At 37.6% G+C, this 22814-nt stretch overlaps 1 protein-coding gene across 1 annotated transcript in view; it reads right to left on the bottom strand.

Annotated features, from left to right (window-relative positions):
* GLIS3 (GLIS family zinc finger 3) overlaps positions 1 to 22814 on the bottom strand; it is a 422334-nt gene that overhangs the window by 81993 nt on the left and 317527 nt on the right. The window contains exons 4-5 of the mRNA XM_058565743.1: positions 15445 to 15606; positions 11019 to 11129 (exon numbers count right to left, since the gene is read on the bottom strand). Coding sequence (XP_058421726.1) covers positions 11019 to 11129; positions 15445 to 15606 — 273 coding nt within the window. The remainder of the gene's footprint in view (positions 1 to 11018; positions 11130 to 15444; positions 15607 to 22814) is intronic.

Raw genomic sequence — 22814 nt, forward strand, 5'->3', positions numbered from 1 at the left:
GTGTGGATGTTCCAGGAAGGTAGGTTTTTGACTCAATAATATAAAGAATGTTTGTACATATTAGACTTGCTAATTAACAAAAAAAGAGATTGTCTTAACAGTCAGAAAGCTTAAGATTTCATGAAGAGGCTTTATGAGTACCTTTTGGGACTTTCTAACTGTGAGTCCCCAGACTGGGCTGCAAGGAGGATGAGGTGACATTTAAGGACTCTTATAATTCTGATGGACTACAGCCGTGCCGACAACTGGCCCTGTGTAGTGGCAGTGTAGCAAGCAACCATGCCAAAAAGCTGCTTGGGAAAAACATCTTTCTATCCTAGTTAAAAGAACAGCTCTACTGAGGCACTACTATCTGTAGTCCTTTAACAGTTAACTCAGAAGTTAGTCCCTACTCAACAAACAGCGGAAACAGTGAGCATTTAAGATGTCACATGACACTATCCTAGAGTTTATAAAGAGGGCTCTAGATTGCCTAGTGAGAGAATAATCTTTTGCCAAAATGTTTTGTGGAATGCCAAGATTGCAAACAGTATGTCAAGACTTAACAGACAGCTTTGCATTAGGCAGTATTAACTAATTCTGGCGCACGTTCTGTTGGTCTTTCGGCTTGTAGGAAAACAGCATACCACCTTTTGGCATCATACTTGGCTCCCTTTCTGCTTCTAAACTTTCTCATTTTTCAGAAATAAACTAAAGCGAGTAGAAGTAGTAATAAAAAATTCATCCTGACTCTAAAGGCCAAAAGAATAAAATGAGATAATGTACACAAAATAGCTCTGAAATGTTAAAGCATTAAATGTAGGCAAAATAAGACCCTTTCTTTATTATCACTCTTACCACGATCACTATTAAGACATCTGATTCACAGAGATTGGATTCCACTTGATGAACAACTCAAGTGGAGCCTTGCAGAAGGCTCAAAGATCTATTCGTCAAGTTCTCCTAACTTCTCAAGCAAGAATCCAACTAAACCAGCTGGGGCAGGAAAAATCTCTTCTCCCCTTAGAAAATTCTTGTTTTATCTGACTTTCACCTCTTTACACCACTTATTAAAGCCAGTTCCCTCAGCAGAAATGGAGGATGGCAAGCCATTTTCCTCTGTATTGTAATACCTTCTAATAATAACTCCCACTCCCATGGCCACAGCTACTTCCTCTAAGGATTCAGCTCTGTCTACACTCAGGGCTGCAACAAGCTCTGTGCATGTGTTTTCTCACTAACAGCTACGACAAACCTAAGGGATTGCTGTTCCTATCTTGATTTCACAAACGAGAGCCTGAAGCTCAGAGATGTTAAGTAACTCATCCAAGGTTATATCATTAAAACTGGTGATGCAGGGATTTGAATCCAGGTCCATGACTCAGAAGTCCATATGCAGAAGAGATGAGCAGATAACTCACACAAGAGGAAATAAAATAGCAAATAATTATAATAATAAGGAAATAATGAGAAGTCTTCTGTCAATTTAGAAAAGGCAAAGTCAGGAAACAACCGCGGTCTATAATTGGCACAAAAGTAAATCTTCAGTATGAAATCTACACCCATCCATCTCTCATTCCCACAACAATATCTGTGGGAGGACTGACAAATGGCAGGGATTTCAAACCCAAAGACATGTATTCTCTGGATGAAAATGGATATTAGGACAGTCACCTTGCCTGGTTGAGACTTTAAAACACATAAACATGACTATAAATGTGTTTCTTGTGTGAGGATATATAAACCATTCACAGTTCTGCTATGATCTCAGTTTCCATTAATTGTTTTTAAACAGCTAAAATTTCTTCGACAGGAAAATAAATTAAAGGAGAAGTCCAGAGTAGAGAAAACCAACTTACTAAAATTTCAACAACCACCTGTCTTCTCTCTTAGAAACCCTTAATAGACACCATGATGTAATTCTAGGAGTAACAGCTAACGTTTATTGGGCATGTATAATGTGTCAGGCAGCATGCTAAATGTTTTACTATCATTATTTCATTTAATATGATATAAACACACTGTATTAACAAACATTATATGATAAACATGACAAAAACGACTGATGTAAAAGTTAATAAGTTAATATTATGGTAAACTTGTATGATTCTGTACATTTTCTGATATATAATGCAAAATATATGTTTAAAAAGTATCCAATTATTTGCTTAAATATAATCCTTTTATTCTCTTAGCACCGTGTCTTTAAATTGTTTGGCACAAATATATTTGCTTTGAACAGTCAATGGGACCTTCATTCCTTTAACGAAAGGGAATGGGACCAGGTATATCCAATAATTAATTTCCTTCTGTTTTCCTAGTGAATAGTCAATTTGCACTAATATAAATTATACTTTAAAGTTCATCATGCCCCATTTTCACATGGCTAGTGTCACCTTCAAACAAAGTAACCTCAGTTAAATTTTAACAGAATGGATTTTAGTTCATGGATGTGATGGTTAGTTTTATGTGTCCACTTGGCTAGCCTCTAGTCCCCAGTTATGCAATAAAACACTAATATAGGTATTGCCGTGCAGATATTTTTTTAGACATGATTAACATCTACAATCAGTTGATCTTTAAATAAAGTACATTATCCTTGATAATCTGAGTGGGCCTGATTGGATCAGGCAGAACTGAGGTTACCCTGAGAAAGAAGACATTCCACCTGTGGACTGCTCATCCAATCCCGAAGCTGGGAACTCTGGTACCGTCTTGTCTCTCCCCTCCCCCTCATCCCTGGCATTCAATCCATCACCACTTCCTGCCTATTCATTTTCATTCCGACTGCCACTACCCTCATCCAGGCCTCCATTAAATCTTGTAAGAGTGCACACTGTCCTAACTGCTGCAGTTGCTTCTAGTCTATCTCCACTCCACATTTCAATTCACCATTTATACAATCAGCCCACCCCTTGTCAAAATCCAGCTTTAACATCTCTGAGTGTTTCAAGAGAAAGGAGCATATCTTACCACTTCTGTACACCCAAGAACTCAGCAAAGTATCAGATACACAGTAAATGTCGGGTAAGCAGAAGTTAATCTTCCAGAGCTTCAGAAGCACAGACTCTTCTCAGTAGGGCCAAGTCTTTTTGGGAATTGTAACTAAAGCCAGGTGAAAAAGTCACTAGGAGTCTTGCATTTCTTTTGGCTCAGAGTGTCATTTTTTTTTTTTAACAGCTTTATTAAGGTATAATTGATATACAAATAACTGCATATATTTAAAGTGTACAATTTGATAAGTTTGAATATATGCAAACATCCATAGTACTATCACCACAATCAAGGTAACAGACTTATACAACACCTCCCAGAGTTTCCCTGTGTCTTGTTGTAGGGTTTCTTGTCTTTTTTTTTGTCATCAGAGGGTCTTAATTTAGGAGAGTCAGTGAAATCTCTGGAGACTTTCCCTAGAAAAATGCATTTAGCATATAATTTCTGAGATTTCACGAGCTTCCTAAAACCCATCCAGCCAGGGAGCCCGTTTATGGTCCACGGACCCCAAGTTAATAACCCCTGAATAGAACCCAAACATCACATGTTCAACTGTGATTTTAATTCCTTCTGGTTTGGGTCCCAGCTTCCTTTCCCTTATTTGAATCTTCTTTGCACTATCACCCAAGCATCTACAAGACCTAGAAAAATCGGCTATAGTAATCACTGAAAGATGACTCCATCCACAAGAATATTCAGTTCTCAGGAAGGAAATAGTTCCCAGGACACTATTGTTCTGTTGTCAGTCACAATCGACTGCCATGGGTTGCAGATATGTGATATAACAATGCTTTCTACTGAAATAGCTACCCTTTCAACCCTGAGGCCCTGTGTTTGCCTTTCAAGGTAGCTGTGAAGATGGGCAAATGGGAAAACCAGGGGAATGTAACTTAAGCTAAAACACGAAGCAATTCATGGCACTGCTTGAAAGCAGCCCATACCTCCTGACATCCAATCCAAACGCTACTCTAAGACACGGCCACCTGCCCAGTATCCACCATGAAAAGTTTTACATTAGGCTTATCCAAGCCCTTATGTGAAGTCACCCTGAAAATAAATCTTCACAGCTCAGAGAGCCAAGATACAAACAAATGGGAAAATACTGCCCATGGATATCAAAGACAAAGCTCAACTGAAGCTGAAAATGGAAGACAAGAGAGACCTAGCAGAGAGAGCAGTAATTGCACAAGCGAGGTGAGTACTTTAGAAGTGGAGACCAAGAGCAAAAGTCCAAGAAGGGCCATGGTGAGCTGTGTTGTGATATTTTAGGACGCTATATTTAGGCAGCACAGAGTCTGAGCTAAATGCTTTTATTCCAAAATCATTTTCATCAAGAATCTACAAAATCTAATAAGAGAAAGGGGATGAGAAGTTTAGAAGGCTTCTGTCTGTCAATCAATCAAAAAAGCAATTATCTAGGAACTATTTCCATAAGGTAGCGGTGCTAGGCACTGTACAGCCTGAATTGTTCATTAAAGCACCTGTCATAGGATCCTCATTCCTTACGTAGTTGGCCGGAGCTGTGCCAAACACCCTTATTTTTCTGCTCCAATTAAGAATTTTCAGGGGGAATAGAAATAAAACTACTTTGCCATGTATGACAAAGTATTAAATAATATGTAATCAAGAGCAAGATAAGGGCCGGCCCCGTGGCTTAGCAGTTAAGTGCGTGCGCTCCGATGCAGGCTGCCCGGGTTCGGATCCCGGGCGCGCACAGACGCACTGCTTCTCCGGCCATGCTGAGGCCGCGTCCCACATACAGCAACTAGAAGAATGTGCAACTATGACATACAACTATCGCCTGGGGCTTTAGGGGAAAAATAAATTAAAAAAAAAAAAAAAGAGCAAGATAAAAACCCATAGATCTCCCTATTGCCTTAACAATAGAACATAAGACCTCACTCCTTAAGAATCTCTATCATTTGCAAAGGAACTCCCAGATACCATGTTCCAGAAGCATTCTCTGTGCGACTTGAGCACAGCATTTCTCCTACTGTACTGAAAGCATGTGTCTCTTGTTAGAATGTAATCTTCAGGAGGGCAAGTTCAGGTCTTGTTTCTAAATCCTCAGAGCTGGTGCAGGGCCTCACCTGTGCTACCTGGGCTGATTGCTCAGCAAATCACAAATCCTGACCATCTGAGTCATTTCTTCAGGCTGGAGATATGAGCTATGTGTTTCACTGTCCAGCATACAGTCCCTCTAATGTCACTACAATTGAGGACAGGCTGCAGAAAAGTACAATTATAATAAGGTAAGATGATCCTGACATCTATTGTGCTCTTAGTAGTAACAGGTTCTTTTAAAAGAAGCTCAAACAGGAAGGTACAGTATTTTGACTTAAGCTGTACTTTTAAAAATTTTGCAGCTAACACATTTTTCTCATTTCTAAAGTAGTCATTTGAATGTGTTCCTGACTATCTCACCTTAACAGGTCCCCCTCTGCAATCTCCATATCAACTCCCTCACTGTTTCCTTGCTTGCATTTATGTTACTCACTTTCTGTTGATCTTTTTATTGTCTTTGGGTTTCATCAAGACAATGTGGCTCTATGAGGACAGAGAATATGTCTGTCTTAAACACACTTGCATCTATGGTTCTAAACCCAGCGCCTGGCACACAGTAAGTGCTTAATAAATATTTGTTGAATGGAATAAACGAAATTATTTGAGATTGTATTTCTCAAATAATTTACTAGAAGAGTAGTTTGATGAGATTCTCTAGAGGAAAAAGATGATTGCTTTTTTGGCCAAGTAATTTTGAGCAACACTTTTCCTTTGAAATACTGTATATCCAAGACTCTGAGAACTCTTGCAAGAAGGAAACCATTGAATATTATTTAGCTCAGCATGTCCCAAATATATATGACAACAAAAAACTTTTTAAAGCTAACATCTAATAACATCCTGTGGAATATGTTCCAAAGAACACACTTTGGAAAACATTACTTAAGAGCTAAAAATGACACTGGGCCACTAGGCCCAGAGATGCTAGTATTTATTTTTCTGCATTTACAAGGCTCAAGACAGCTTTTCTGATCTCTCCAGAAAGAAACAGAAGCTTTTTCTCACTAACTGCTTACCCGCATGGACAACTGCCCCTACTCCTCCACCTTCCCACCCCCAAATGTGAATTCTCAATTCCTTTCTAATAGCTCTAATCACCATGTAGTATCAAAATGCTCTCAGAAGCATAACTGGCATCACTGGGTCTAATTAAAATAGAAGCCTCCATGCCACTGGTTTCAACTCCAAATCAGTACTATTGGCATAGAGTTAAATTTAAGATGACTTGGGGCCAGCCCAGTGGCGCAAGCGGTTAAGTGCGTGCGCTCCGTTGTGGCGGCCCGGGGTTTGCCGGTTCAGATCCTGGGCGTGCTTGGCAAGCCATTCTGTGGCAGCATCCCACATAAAGTGGAGGAAGATGGGCATGGATGTTAGCCCAGGGCCAGTCTTCCTCAGCAAAAAAAGAGGAGGATTGGCAGATGTTAGCACAGGGCTGATCTCCTCACAAAAAAAAAAAAAATAATAATAATTTAAGATGACTTGTTTTTATCATGTAAATTTAATTATTAATTAGCATCACTACTTTGAACCAAAATTATTTGTCTTACAAAAGCATATCCATCACTTTCTTAAAATCAGTTACCTTCAACTGAGGCAGCAGGATATTCAGGCAGGATAGCACGTCTCATTGTCACTTTGAGGTGTGATGTAAGTAATTTGTCACCAACAATTGTTAAGCTACAGAAGTTAGTAAGTGACTCACTCGGAAAAAAACATTGTGCCATTTTAATGTCACCCCTATATAGCATCACTCTTACTCAAATTCCAATGATTTCTTAAATGTGAGAGGAAGGGGGCAGGCTACTTCATCTTGAAGTGATATGTCCGTGATATGTGCCTATCACTGACCTTCCATTAGGAGTGGGAGTGATTTTTAATTTATTCCAGAGAAAGAAAGCCAGAAAGACAGACAGAAAGAAAGAAAGAAAAGAAGAAAGCAAAAAAGGAAAAAATGAAAGAGGACTGTAAAAATGTAGGCGAGCCTCTGATTGTGTACCCCACTTGTGGACGCCATCTGCCATGTAGATGATGACAGAAAACAACTAATAGAAAAGTGAGCCTCACTAGCTCTTTTAATACATGCTTCCATTTAGGGGAAAATGTATTTTTTTCACATAAGTTTTCAAGATTCCAACAACTGTACAAAGCAAGGTGAGCTACGTGGTACTTAATGAAATTGTTTGTAGTTTTGAGTACGTGTTGGGTAATGGCGGCTCTGAACAGCTTCCAAAGAAATGCCAGTTATACATGAAGAGAGTTGCATTAAAGAAGCTGCTCTACTTTGGCCAAAAAGCTATAGAGAGCTGTTCTCTAAGTAGGAAATATAAATACATGTTACATTCGCACACATTTCAAATGCTGTGCTTGGTTTTATAACAGCTTGTGTTGAGGTTGCAAAAGTGAAAGTCACCAACCATGGTGGGTCAAAGGCGAATGTTTAACAAATATTTAACAAATCACACCCGAAGTTTGGAATCTTTGTGGAAGCGTGAAATGGGTGAAAGATTCATGTCATCTCTAACTTTTGGCCCAGCATTCTTTGCATTCACTTTAAAAAGTCCATTTTGATAACAGGCCAGAGTTTAAGGAAACCCCCTGCTTATGGCACTTCTAAGATGAAAATGAAAAATTCTGATAAAGCTCACCTCTAAGAGGAAAATTTCAAGTGGTTTATTGCCTTAGTTTTCTCTTATTTCGCTACTCATTATCAGACAGAATTGAAGGACAGATTTTGCCTTTTGCTCTGCAAGCTAAATTCTATTCTACTGGAGACCCTAAGCCGGCGACTTGAGTATTTCACTACTCATTTATCTGTGTAGCCTTCTATTTAATGGACTCAAGACCTGCAAAGTGCATTCAACAGAAGAAGTCTATACATCAACTGATGGGATGTGTGGGTGTGCACACATTAGGCAAAGACAAAAGTTACTCTCTGCATGCAATGAGCCAAATTATCCCAATTCCTTTGCAGAAGAGTTTTTCTTCTTGTTGTTCTTCTTCTTTTCTTTTCACAGCTTGAATAATATTTAGCTGAGATTTCGGGTTCTTGGTTTTCAGTAGACTCCAACAGGTATGGGAAAGGGCCACATGCCCATGGCCAGGGCATCACTTATGAGATCTCTGCCCCTCCTGATACAACATTTGTATTACGGCTGAGGGTGCCTTGTCATTGGCCCTGATTTCAGAGTAGGGCCTCATAAAGCTGCCAATGTTAAGACCAAAATAATGTCATTTAGTGTCCAGGAGGAGGTTAAAAAGAGGATTAGAGGCAGGCAGGCAGTCAGGGTATATTAAAGGAGTCCATGACTAACAGGGTGTGACAGAAAAGGGTTTTATTCTTTTCAACAAAACAATTCCCTAGGGCTGGGACTATTACTCCACTGTGCCTTTATCACCTTGGAATTTTTATGGTTATTTTTGATGAATTCACATTTTTGTAAAGGCTTTTTTGAAATGATGCCAGTTTTCAATTTTTAATTAAAGTCATAAATAATCTTAATTCTGCCTTAAAAGGTTTATTGTTTCTTACTTTTTTTATTATTGCTGCCAGGAAATATTTCAAATACCAAGCCCTGACGTGAGTTAGCAATTAGAATCTCTCCAAGGTCTAGTAACAACATTGTGCCATGTAAATATTACACACCAGTATACCAGTACAAGGTTTGAAAATGTGGATTGACTGATTTCAGGTTAATGACACTGCCTCTCCTGGGAGTGACATTTCCTCTTTTTATTGGATGGAGCAACTTTCATCATTTTAATTTCCACAAACTAATCCATCACTGATTCATAAAGGATTTTTAAATCTTCAGATTAAGAAGATGGGTTAAAATTTTGAAAGTAAACACAGTAAACTTGTCACTAAGGGCTGGACAATGAGAGTCAGCCAAATCTAGTTCAACCATTTGCAGGAAACAGAGTGCACATCAAAAGCTAAATCACTGGAGAGATGATACCTCACTTTACATAAGACAAAATTAAGAGAATACTGCAACACTTGACATTAGATTATAATACTGCTCCTCGAAAGTATATCCTTGTTATCTAGACCGCCTGTTGAAGATTTTCTGCAAATCATCTATAAATTTCTTTTGTAGTCTCAAGGTCTGATTTTCTTTTTTACATTAGTGCTTCAAGAATCTTTCACACAATCAAAACTACTCTTCCTTTACAGAGAGGGTGAAACACACCATGTTTGAACAATAGAAACCAATTAATTAATAATTCCTGAAAATATCCCATAATGTTTCCATACCTATTGTCAATCTGGGTTACCTTCTTAAGTTGAATATCATATTGTTGCTTATTTGTCTAGATATGGGACTTATATTCTTTCATGTCCATGACAATTGTGACTCTATGAAGGTGCTCTCCAATCTTATGATAGATTTGCTATTACAGTAAACCCTCACACATTTAGGATGACTTAGAGGTGGAGAATGGTCAAATTTAGGGGAAAAAACCTCTCATTAAGAGGGATTTTTTTTTTTAACAGACACAACTTATTACTTAAAGTTTATAAGATATACACAGATAATGACAAAAACCATTAGACAGTCATCCTGCTGAACGTAGCTAATAATATGCAACAATAGTGCGTTATTTTAAAAATATTAAGCATCCTCCTTACAACTTTATTTATATGATTAATTCACTTAGTTCCTTCGCTCTTCTAAAATACAAGAACATATCTAATCCACATAGAATGATCATCTGTTGATAACGATCATCTGTTATCAATTTACTAGTATTCCAATTAAAGAGACAACTATATTTACACAGAAAAAATTATTTTAACAATTGACTTACAAGAGTGGGTTTGTGTGTAATTAAGAATATCTATAAAATCTTTCTAACTAGGCATTTTTCTAACTCACAGGGAAGAGGTCGAATTCTTTCCATATATGAGCCCTCAACTGGCATTATGCTAACCCCTCTCAAGGAAGAAAAAGTTCAAGTAACAAAAAGACCACACAGCATTTCCTAACATAAAAGTATTAAATCCCTATAAACCATGAAGGAATGCAAGATTCTAGATAGCTAGAAGCCACGGTGACCTGGAAACCATGGTCATGGGGTTCATCACTTGAAATAAGTTGATTTTTAAACTTCCCTTAAATTTGTCATGAAGGGTTCTTAAATGAACCAGGTACCCATCTCAACAAAAATGAAACACTCAAAAAGCCCAGGTCAGCTCAACATGTTTTCTGCCATGATCAGAAGATACTTGTTGGTCCAAAAATTTACAATCTAAATTATCAGGAAATGCCTTAAAAGGTAGTAAGCTCCTGATTTCTTGAGGTGTTGAGGCACAGTATGGCCAACCACTTGCTGGAGATCTTATGAGGCCAAGAGAAGAAGTCAGGTGGATTGCTTGGTTGATCTTGAACATTTCTTCCAAATTTGAGATAGTATGATTTCTACGAACTTTGAAAGATGCATTAATCCCTCATTGATGTCAAAGGAATTCCTTTCTCAGATTTTCATATACAGTGTCTATTAAGAAACGTGATTTTTCTGTAAGCTTAAAGGGAGAAATGCTCTAATACTTACTTACCCTAGAGATTCACCTACCTTCTTCATCAGAGCTAAAATGATTTTAGCCAACTGATATTTTAAGAAAAAGCACTTATCTCCAGAAAGAGTTTTTGTTGTGCTGTTTTTCCCAATTCAATTTTCTTTAGCTATTTGGATTTAATTTCCATAAAAACCTTTTTCTACTTTCCAGTTTAGGTGACTTTCACTAATTTTCTCTAATTCCTGTAACACAAGACCTTCCCAGAAATTCATCCCTGGCTATATCAACTATGTAAACCATAGCCTTGCTATTACTTCATGGAAGACTTCTCTCCTCAAAGTGTCTAAAACATGTTACACCTTGAGAGGTACAAGAAATTCCAATGCCCTATAGAAGCTCCCAGTACTGCAAGAGGAATTTAAATGTCCTTTGCCTGGCTGGATAAATCCTTTTTTAAAATTACCTTTTTCCTTGCTTGTTGATCTTTGGAAGAATGTGCCTTCACGTGCTTTCTTAGGGAACTTGGGTCTGTGTAGCGTTTGGTGCATCCTGGAATTTGACAAGCGTAAGGTTTCTAAATAAGAAAGAAAGAAACAGCTGTGGTTAAATCATAAAGGTAACTGGGGAAGGTTTGCTCAAAGACTACTGACTTGAGAGCATGAACTATTACCAAGTGACTGATATGAAACGCTGGGTAATATTCATGCATTTTAATTAGAAATCTCAGTAAGTTTGCATCAAGGCAAAGGGGAGAGTAAACTTTCAAGAAACAAAGAGATGGCCTATCTTTGATGGTTTTTAAGAGACTGCTATAAAGTGCACTCTTACCACGAAACCTCTTGTGGCATTTTTTAATGTGAAAATTATTAATAAGCATCTCCAGTTATACTTACAGTTATGTTCCCCTGAAAACAATCTTTGGTACTGTCAGAAACTAGGAAACACATATTCTTTAAGAGTTCAAGTATAAAGAAGCTGTAGAAAAGTCCAGGAAAGACTGGGAATGTTTCAGAAGAACCCTGATTCAGAAAGAGAGAGGGAGAGAATTAAAAGCAAAAATTAGTGGAAAGTGAGTAAGAGACCATAGGTTTCAAACAACAGACACATGAAAAATCAGCCAGAGAAACATTAACATTATTAGTTGTAGAAGAGTCCTGGTGCTAAGCCTGGGTGATGTGAATAAGCCCTTGGCTGAGCATGATGAGAACACAGGTTTTGGCCACTCCAATTCTCCCATGCTCCTGAAAGACATGAGGTGTGGAGCCAAAGGCTGAGTCTAGAATCTTTTTTATTTTTGTATCCCTGGTGATTGGTATACAATAATTAGGAATGAATGAATGACTGAGAGCACTACACATCAATTCACATTTTAGCACCTATTCTTACTGTAATAACAAAATTCATAGCAAGAGTTTGAGAGAGTGGCTTTTTTTTTTTTTTGGTGAGGAAGATTGTTGCTGAGCTAACATCTGTGCCAATCTTCCTCTATTTTGTATGTGGGACATCGCCACACCATGGCTTGATGAGTGGTGTGTAGGTCCACGCCTGGGATCCGAATCTGTGAACCCCAGGCCGCCAAAGCAGAGCGCGCGAACTTAACCACTAAGCCACTGGGCCATCCCCGAAAATATGGCTTTTAAGCTGTGAAATAAATCAAAACCTTCTGCTTGTTCTAAGAACTAAAAAAAATAATCACGGGATTAAGTGTGTTTATAAGATATATTAACAGTCACTCATCTAGATAGTATCTTATCCGGTAGATATTAGAGCTATGCTTACCTGAGGTAAAATGTAAAGAAGAGAACTGAAGCTGTCTCTAAAACAGAATTTTTGCTTTAGAAACCTGCTATCCTATTGACCAAAAAAAAAAAAAAAAAATTCAGATTTTTTTCTGTTTATTTTGCTCTTGTTTTCATGTGCATGCTTGTCATTTTGTGGGCCAACATGTATGTGGAGTATATTATCTGCTCTGCTGGAAGCCATATTTATGATTCACGGGTGTTTTTTTGCCATTTTTTATTCCAAGAACAAGGTAAGGTCATGAATATATATAGTAATTTAGTTAGACACACCCAGTTTGAATTCTCAGTTTGATTTTCTGATGTGTTTGTTCATTGACTGACGATTGATTGATTGATTGAATCACCCAATAGCTCTTAAGCTTCCATAACGTGCTGGGCACTGTGTTACATATTAGGGACCTAACAATAAACAATGGATGAATCAGGCTCTGAATATCTCGCAGTTTTTGCAAAACAGTAAGCCAATTATGGGCTGAAGTCACTTGCCAATGAGTTTCCATTGGGTAAGCAAAGGTTTTCTTTAACCCGGGAATCTTTTCTGGGTTCACATGGCTTTCTTGCCTTCATCTTCCCAATCCTGCCCTGGCTTTAGGGGAGCAACTAGCTAATATCTTTATTGCCAGGCATGTTGTGACCACAGAAGCTCAGGTTTTGAGCATTTAGAGGAGATGTTGCATGTAAAAATACTTTGGGAATATTAACATGTTATATAAATCGATGCCATTATTACTACCAGGGTCACTATTATTTGGATTGGAAAGATAAGAAATGGATATTTTCATTTTGTATTTGATTTTGAGATGTTCTTGAAGAAAGCTTGAATACTCACCATTCCTCCCAACTGGCCTTCACTCTCTCCCTGCTGTCAGCCACCTGGGATCGGTGTGCCAAAATAGCAATGTCAGGGGCGGGTCTAAGTAGTACTGCTGCACTGGTCATTTTATCTCAGATTACCTAAGCTTTAAATGGCATGGTACACTTCATCAAACTATATTTTTCAATATTTTCCATTGGTACTATAAAAATATTTCCCCTGTTTAGATATTAAGATGCTAATAAAGAAATGAATTAATAAAACTTTTCAGGGTTAGAATTATGAACTCAGTAATCTTTATGGGAAAACCATTTTCCTATAAGTAAAGAATCCATTTAGCTGAAGAAAGATAATTTATCCAAAATTCTGACACCATTAGCATAAAGAGTGCTTAATGAAAGGGAATAGGGACTTAAATTTAAATAATAAATTCTTCAAGCAACTACAGTTTGCTTTTCAAAGCAAATGTTTAATTTCTATATGATTTTAAAAGAGCTTACTAATTTGTTAAATGCAATAAAAATCTGAACAGGAGATAGCTTGGATCTTAAAGAGAAAATGATGGTTTTAAAAGATTTAATAAAGAACTAATTAAAAAAAATAAAAATAGCTGAGTTTTAAAAGTTACTGTATTGAACTGAATCATGAAATTATTATCTAGGTAGCCTTCCTCAAAAATTTTAAAAAGGGATATATATTTTTTTAATTCCCAAATGATTTTAGAAAATGTTCTTAGTTTGATTAGCTAAAATAAGCTCCAAGCAAAGAAGGGTATTGTAGAACCATAACACTTAGCCTCACAATAGTTCTTTCAAACTACAGATAACTAGCTAGAGTAGAAGCAATTTCTCAAGACAATCTTGTCTCATGAATGTTCATTCTTCCATGATAAAGTTTAATAACAAATTGGAAAATTTATTGGATTCTACCAAGACCATTTTAGACATACAAAATAGGGCATTTTAACATAATTTATTCTTTTTTTCCTATTTCTACCTTTAAAAAATGCTGCTATTCACCTAATTTATTCATTTAATATTCTATTCTGTTAGTCCTAAAATCACTGAATTCAATTCAGTTAGAGCAGAAAGGGTCCATCTTATGCCTATATTATTCTAACTATATTTCAGATATTTACTAGGCAAACCATCACATTTATGTATATTAGGGAGATAATTCTACTTAAAAGGTTATGTGACATATAGCTAAAATGACTTCTATCAATATGACTAATAGAGACTAATATAAAATTTAATAAATATGTCAACTATAACATCAGAAGAATCTTAAATATGTATGAGAAGGTGTGTAGAAATAACAGTATCTTTTCAAAATTCAGATTCTGGTGTAGTTTAATAATAGACATCAGACTGTTAACACTGAAAAAGTACTGTCATGAATACATTACTTGCAAGAACGTGGAATAAGAGATCTGTGATGTGTATAATACATTTATCCTGATAGCTTTGTTAAGCAAGTGAAATTACAAAGAGTCTACCTGGCCTCATGTAAGAAAAATGGCATCAAAATCTGAGAAATGCAAAAGAGGACAATCAACATAATTGAGAAAATAAAAGACAGAGTTGTAGAAAAGGCATTTGCAAAGGAGAAAAATGTTGCAGCACTCAGAGAGTTAAGGTATAACAGTGAAAATCAATTGTTCTCACAGGGTTTATGTCAATGGATATGTGGCTGTTGACACATAGGAACCGTGATGAAACCGAACCCTGGGGAAAGATTTGCTGATTCTTTTCAGATCGTCTGAAGATTAAAATACCAGGTGGTTTCTAAAGCAAAAGGCCAGATTCACTCTCAAAAACCACGGCAGCCTCAAAGTTCTTATGTCAAGAAGAAAAGAAGCAAGGTAAGAAAAAAATTGCTTCCTATTTCTAGCAAAGTATATATTTTCTATTTTAGTGTATCTTGATATTTGAACACTTATTTTAACACCCAATCTCTAGTGCTCATCCTCTGTACTAAAGTCTACTATTTTATGGCCCCTAAACTGCCTTTGCTTGGTACACAGAGGTAACCAAGGAACCTCTTTGTCCCAGGCAGTTGTAATATTTAGGATAACTTGTGACTACAGAAAAATGAGGAAAGAGCCAAACAGGGCCCCTTCTGGCCTTTCACCAAGTTCCACTGGAGCCCTTGGCTTTGTCCCTATAACCCGCAGCCCATGAAGCAAACACCTTCACCATCCCACTATCAAATGGGCACTTCCTCAAGCCAAGGCTTCGGGCTGGAGGTTAGAAAGCTCCTGCCATTCTTACAGTGTCCAGATGTGTCCTCTGGTGCTTGGCACGGTCGCTGGAGTTACTGAACGCCTTCTGACAGCCCGGATGCTGGCACAAATACGGCTTTTCGCCCGTGTGGCTCCGCAAGTGAATCTTGAGATTTTCAAGCCTTGAAAAGGCCTTCTTGCAACCTTCAAACTGCAGAAAGAAAACAATTTTGGGTTGTTGAGAAGGACCTTGAATGTTTGGGTCTGGGGAAGAGGGAAAAAAAAATGTCCTTAGTTTGTAATTGGCCTAAAACAAAAAAATAAAATGAAATCCAAACAGTAACAAATATTACTTCTAAAAATATCCATATGTTTATATGAACTGTTTATTTTTCCACTGAATATACATGCCACTTTCCCTACCAGATTTGGGTCCCAAACTGATTTCTGTGATTACTTATGTCAGAGAAAATTTGCTGTGAGCCATCTGGCTCAGTTAATAAAAATACAGTAATGCATGTCTTAAAGATTTATTAAAAAATTAACACACTTTTCCATTTCCAAAGTGGTCTAAATTGAAGGAACCAGGAAGGAAGAAACTTTTCACAACTAATAAACTAACAAGAAAAATCAGAGTGATATATGAGAAAAAAGGTGAACTGAAGATACAAGAGCTTGAGATGAAAAAGACATGTCCGCTGAATCATTATGACCATAAACTTCCTTAAGTACATTTTAAGGGGTTTTGCAACTGCCAAAAAAGTGATCTTGTTAACATATAGGGTGATGCCAAGTCTAATGAGATAAAGTTTTTAACATGCTTTTAAAAACGTCCTGGAAGATCATTCATTTAATGCTAAATCATTTTCCAAGTATAGTGATAGTTTTATTTATTTTTATTTTTTAAAGGAATTTTGTTACCTAGTTCATGAAGACAAGAATTGAAAATGAAAGGCTGAAGATTTCAAGAAATGCTTCATTGTTTTGTCAATATTTATTGATGGTAATATTTACTTCACGTCTTCCATGGACGAAATATCAGCTACCATTAGCGGGTCAAAGTGACTCCAATCCTTGAAGTGACAATCTAATAAAGAAAATGTGTTAGAGAAAGCCTATAAATGAAGCATAAATGTGAGATGGGTATTTATCCTTTAACTCTCTCTTTGGTGCTAAGCCTCAGAATATTTATGTCACTTAGACAGTTTTAATTCCATTTGAGTTCCCACTGCAAGAGAAATTTAGAAATATAGAAAAACTAACCAGAACAAAGCAAAATATGTTTAAAGCAATTAAGAAACCTTGCTTCTTAGAGAGAAATGTGTTGGGGGGGGAGGGAGGGAGGAGAGAATATAAGTAAAGAAGGTAAATTCAAGATGGTTTCCATTCAAAGTTAGTGGGTATAACTTTACTGCAAGAAATTTTATAAAACTCCTCGGTTCTCTTGCTTATTACAATAGATGATGGAGTACATTGTTCACGAATGGAGGATCCAGAGCTGGTTAGGTTTTAGTTATTTGAATTTTCATCTTTAAGGAAAGGATGAACTAAGGAGAAAGAATAATCAAACATGTCATAACTCCATCTATTTAAGTTGTCCAGATTTTGCATGCTGGAGTATTTTAAGAAATTTATGAAAGTTGTACATATTTTTGATTGAGAGTTATACATGTTTCACAGACATATGTTGGTTTATTTCAATTTTGATATTTTGCTTAAAATAATTTTGGTGTTTTCCTGATTTTTATTTCACATAAAAATAAATTTAGCCTGAACAGAAGATGATTGCTGACGAAGCCAATTACTTTTTCAACAGAGTGAAAGGCATACAATGCTACATCGCTAGAGGGAGAGAGGAGTTAAGTGGCTTATTTCCACAGGTTTTCAAGTGGGTCTCAAATCTGAGTATTAAGGGGCTCAAAGTTAGCCCCCAATTCATAGCTAAGAGGCCTCTGCTGATCCTACCTCTGTTTTGAAGGTTCTATCTCAATGACAACTCAGAGCAAGCCACTGGAGCTCAGTTTATTTGACTTGGAATCACCTGGTGGACCACACTTAGGTCTGAAACGAGCTTGTGGTTTTGGACACACAAGCCTGTAGCCTAGTTCCTAGCAAGACTCTTTTGTAGGGTGGACACCATTCTGGGGCCAGCTCTAGGGGTGCATACCCAGACCTGGGTAGGCCCCAGAATACACTCCCTTCTACAGTCACCTCAGATCTTGGTCAGAGAGAAGGCTGCATTGTTTTGACACCAACACAGGAGTAGAGAACCACTTTAGAATAGATTTATGAGGTTTCTGTGAGTACCAGACAGAACCCTGGATCTATCACAGAGTGATTAGAGGGATCCCAGACATGTCGTAGAACTAATTCAAGCTGTCCACTTGATCTGACATAAACTGGATGTAGATTAGAGTGTTTCCAAGGTCTGTACAGTTAAAGGTCCACATAAATGTCCAGTTAAAGTCAACTAATTGCTATTATTACTGTTAATAGAAGCAATGATCAAAAACCAAAGGGCTTGCTGCATTTCAAGCAAATCAATGAAAAGTGAACTACATCTCAGGACATCCTGACCATTTTTAAATAGCAAAGATGGAGGAACATATGAGCACCCAGACTGAAAATGAAAACAAAAAGATTATCTGTGAAATCACGAAAATTTAGCTATTATCATATGTTTCCTCTGTAATAAGAAAGGCCAGAAGACAAAAGTATTTGTAGTACTGTCACTAGCCTTATAGTATTTTCAGGGGAAAAGATTAACAGTGAAGGAGTTTGATCCCACTATTATACGAATAAAGGCAGGAGAAAGACAATTTCATGTATTCAGGGGCTCATAATGTACACCACCCACTCACTCTTGTTGAAGAAATTCACTTGAAGAAACCATGAACCCAAGACCAGTAAAATCAGGCACTGAAGAACTGACAAATGGCTCAGTAGGGGGCCTAACACCCAATCCATCATAGGTGTATACAGGGTGCCACACCTGACTGAACTTGCCACACTAACAATTCTACAAGAGGAAGGAGGTGCTGTTCATTTCCCTAATGGTGTCTGGATGAAACTTGAAAGCAACCAATTTTGTAATGAATCATTATAATTCATTATGGGAATAACTCTGTAATTCAACACAAGGATTTCCTCTCCCTCTGGCAATTTTACCCCTAGATTTATATGTTCAATTAAACGCAAATGCATTAAAAATAAACTAACATTTAGGTAGAACTACAAACAAATGTTACAAAATACACCAAAACTGAATGGCTTGGGTGTTTGGGCAAATGGGTGCCTTTTTTCCTTCTTCTTATTTTTTTAATGTTTTTCAAATCTTTAATGAGAGAGTCTCACCTTGTAAATGAACATCTAAACCTAGGGAAGCAGGGACCACAGGAGGAGAGTTTCCTTGGGTTGGCCAAATTCTTTCTCATGGAGGTTCCTAAAGTGCAAGGTCTATCCTGAGATCTAAGGTCCAAACTGTCACATCATTGCTTGTGTCACTGCCACTAACCAGCCTCTACACAAAAACTGAATAATATCCTAGTCTCAGGTCCTCTTCTTCCTGGACTGCCTGTGGAACCAGAAACCTAAGACCCAGTGACACACAACTGGATTACCAGGCCTGAGGTTGCCCGTAGTTCAAACATAGGCCATATATGGGAAGATGAGAGAAAAATAACAAATAAACAAACTCTCAGAATCCCATAAGGTAGCAGAAGGAGGAAAAACAGAACACTAAAGAGACAAACACAGGACAGTAGTATGGGATAGAGTGGTGGTGGGTCTGGCGTATGTGAGTAATTTAATCTAAACAGCAGTCTTTTTTTTTTTTTTCCAACAAATATTGAGTAAGCCCTATGAGGATGGCACTATGTGGTAGGCATTGGGAGGAACAAGATGAATAAAACTCAAAGTTTACTCATAGGATGATGGAAGCAAGGTCAATGTGCATGGCTGGGGAGGTCATATACTGAAGAACCTTGAGCAGTGATTGTCAAAGGTGTGGTGCCTGGACTAGCAACATCAGCATGCCCTGGGAACTTGTCAGAAATACACCTTCTCTGGCCTCACCTCATACTTACAGAACAGAACTCCGGGGGTGGGGGCCCAGCCATCTGAGTGTTAACAAGCTTCCAGGAGATTCTGATGCTACAGGGTGAGCCTGTGAGTTCAACAATGCCAATCATATTGTAACCTCTGTGATTTTCTTATGAAAATCTCCTGACAGAAGTAAAGTGTCTTGCAGAATTCACCCATTTCTAACTGGGACAAGAGTCATATAGACTAGCAGCAACCTTGGACTGAAAAGGAATATCTTCATTCCAATGTGGGGCAGGGTTATCTCCATTCGCACAGCAAATGGGACAAAATCCCAGAATGCCAATCTCATATTAGAGATTCTTTAAACTCTCAAATTTTTAATCTGCTGCCAGGTAGACATCTGGTTCTGAAATAAGTATGCCTACAAGTTCCCTTAGTGGCCTCCTGACCAACAAAACATCCCACATTTCTAGAGCCCATTATATGCCCTGTTGAGAAAAAGCACTGAAGGGGAGCCATCGTTTTCCATTTGCACATGTCAGTGGCTTTACAAATACATATGAGAACAATGCATGAAACTGTAAGCGACAGAACTTTAAATCTCATGGGTTTTGAAAATACTGCATTGCATGAAGCCTCACTCCAAGAAAAATCTCTTTAACTCTGAGGCTGTTTTCAAGTAACAAACTTTAATTAAAAAGTATAAGTTGCCTCAAACCCAGAGAACCTTAGCTTGCACTACTTGGCTAATTTCAGAGATTATTTCATATTTAAAGGATCACAACTGGACTGTAATTACCATCTATATATATTGGCTTGATTATGGATTGTTGACATTAAGTGGCATTAAGATGACCTTTGAAATATTACTTTCCCTTTCTATTAGAGGCTTTTGTGTAAGGTTCTGAAAATGAAAGGCTCATTAGACACCATTAAAATAGGATTTATTCCATATGTGTAACCAATAATCAAGCAGAATATTACTCCCTCCCCTAATCAGCTACTCAGAGTGCTGAGAAGCACAAGTTCATATTCAAAGCAGTAATAACAGCAAACCTTTGCTGATCAGGTTTCTATACCATCACTAATGTCAACAAAACCCAAACAGAAAGGAGTCTATGATGCTGGACATGCTCTTTAAAAATATACATTTGATTTCAATTAAGGCTCAGTGTTTACGACTCTTGGAAGTATACACTTTTACAATTTCATCAGTCAAGACCAATTAATCCAATTAGTGATGGCTGATGCTGTGAAATGCTGGGCAGTGCCAGGAATTGACTGATGAAATTATATGCTAGTTTACACCTTCCACTATAGCCCAAAGACAACAGGGATGAAAGACATTGGCAGAAAGGTCAGCAAATATTTCTAATGCCGGGGAAACAGTCAAGGTGACTTCCACAACAGGCCCAAGAGTTCAAGTCCACTTGAATCATGGACATCCTGTACCTGCAAAAGGTGTAAATGAAAGATTGCCTCTCCTATGACTCAGAAAGAGAGGGACAAAGGCACAGCCGAGGGCCAAGGGCCACCTCACACACCTGAGAAGAAGTGAGGAATCTGACCCATGGACTCAGCTGGGATTTAGAAGTTTCCTTCTAAAGTGCTTCCCAGTTTTATGTGCTCATCCGTCACCCGGGCATCTTGTTAAAATGTAGATTCTGATTCATTAGGCGTGAAGTGGGGCCTGAGAGTCTGCATTTCTACAGTCTTCTAGGTGATACTTCTAAATTTAGTTGAGTGTACAAAGATTACACTTCGAGAAGTAAGGTACTAGGGATCACTAAACTACCCTCAGGTTGAAACTGTACAGTTTAATGGGATTTAAAAAAAAGAGAGAGATAAAATAAACAAAAGAACAAGAGCAAGAATAAAAGAATTTTTAAAAAAGGCTTTCTTTTGATGAACCAAACTGTGGCAGCTTTGTCCTTAAAAGTGTAGAAGAGTAAAATCTAATTTTAAAATTTAGGTTGGGAAGATAACAGAAAGTGTTGTCTGGAAAAGAAAAAAAAAAAAGCAGAAGAAATGTCAGGAAAAAAAAGGACAAAGAATCAACAGAGAGAGACTGTAGAGCACACTGGGCATATGATTTTGTTCCTCCTTCAGGCTCATTCGCATTGGGACATATGGCTCGCCTCGTGCCACCCTGTGATTTCTGTTCCCAGTGCATTCCTACTAGGACTGGAAGCTCCAGCACATCTCAATATTTACCACATCAGTTTATAGAAAGTGTTACAGAAAGGGAGAAAAAGAAAATAATTCAAATGTTTTGAGGCTTTTAAAAAGTACCTAGTTCATGAATTCATTACACTGATACGGAATTCCTTCCTGTCCATGCTTCATTCAGACCACTAATTCCCCAGCGAGGATGGAGAAGATGCTGCTGCACGTTCTCGCTTTGTGATTTTACTCATGTTTTCAGTCTAATCACACTCTTTTCCATAATGGAGCAAGGTACCCACAGAAAACGAGTTTCTATGTCTCCTTTTGGTTGCAAAAAGGTAATATCTGATTTTATAATAGTATTTCAAAGGTTCTACCCAGAGAAATAGTGGACTCATTGGAAAATTATTTAAAGTCATGGTAGGGTTACCCTTGGTTAATGTGAGAGTTCTCTTAACTTCAGGGAAATCAGTGCACCCTAGTGTACCCTGACTTTCCAAAGGTTCCAAGTATCTAAATAGATTTGGATTTGCATTTCCCACGACAACCTTCCAAGTTTCCCTGCCCCTCGGTTTGGCTGGGGCAGCTGGAGAGGGGAAGAGACTATGACACTTTGGCCTCAATGAGTCAGCCACTTCAGTGTATGCCACTCATCTGGTATTCTGAAGTGGCCCACAGTACTCATTTATCCAGATTGCCTGGAACTATTAAAAATTTTGTAGAATTAATATAAAACTCTTCCTGTAATGTTTTCCTAAACCGTAATAAAGAGATCCCAGTTACTAAGTTTTTCCTTGTTATTCTGGTGTACAAAATGAATCTATTAACTAGCTCATAAATACAACTTCCTGGCTTGTTGTGCTTCTTGTTTTTGATTAAGAAATCTGTATAAAACAAAGGTTACCTAAATGGGCAGTATGTATGTGTTTCTTATTGGTTTAAGGCAATTAGTTGCTTTTTAACATTTTGGGTTAGGGGTAGCAGTTGCTCCTTAAAAGGGTACTCTAAATGAGGTGGCAAAATAAATGAGGGTGCAACTCACAAAACTAAAATGGAAAAAATGTTTTAGAGAAGCCACATGACAATGTAGAGAGAAATATGTTATTTCTGTGCCAACATTTGAACCATATTAAATTTTTATGGAAATTATCAAGTGTCTGGTTTATAACAATTGAAAGGAGCTGGGGACAAATGGAATCTCATCATGGG

Source organism: Diceros bicornis, chromosome 22 (genome assembly GCF_020826845.1).
Source record: "Diceros bicornis minor isolate mBicDic1 chromosome 22, mDicBic1.mat.cur, whole genome shotgun sequence".
Lineage (NCBI taxonomy): Eukaryota > Metazoa > Chordata > Mammalia > Perissodactyla > Rhinocerotidae > Diceros > Diceros bicornis.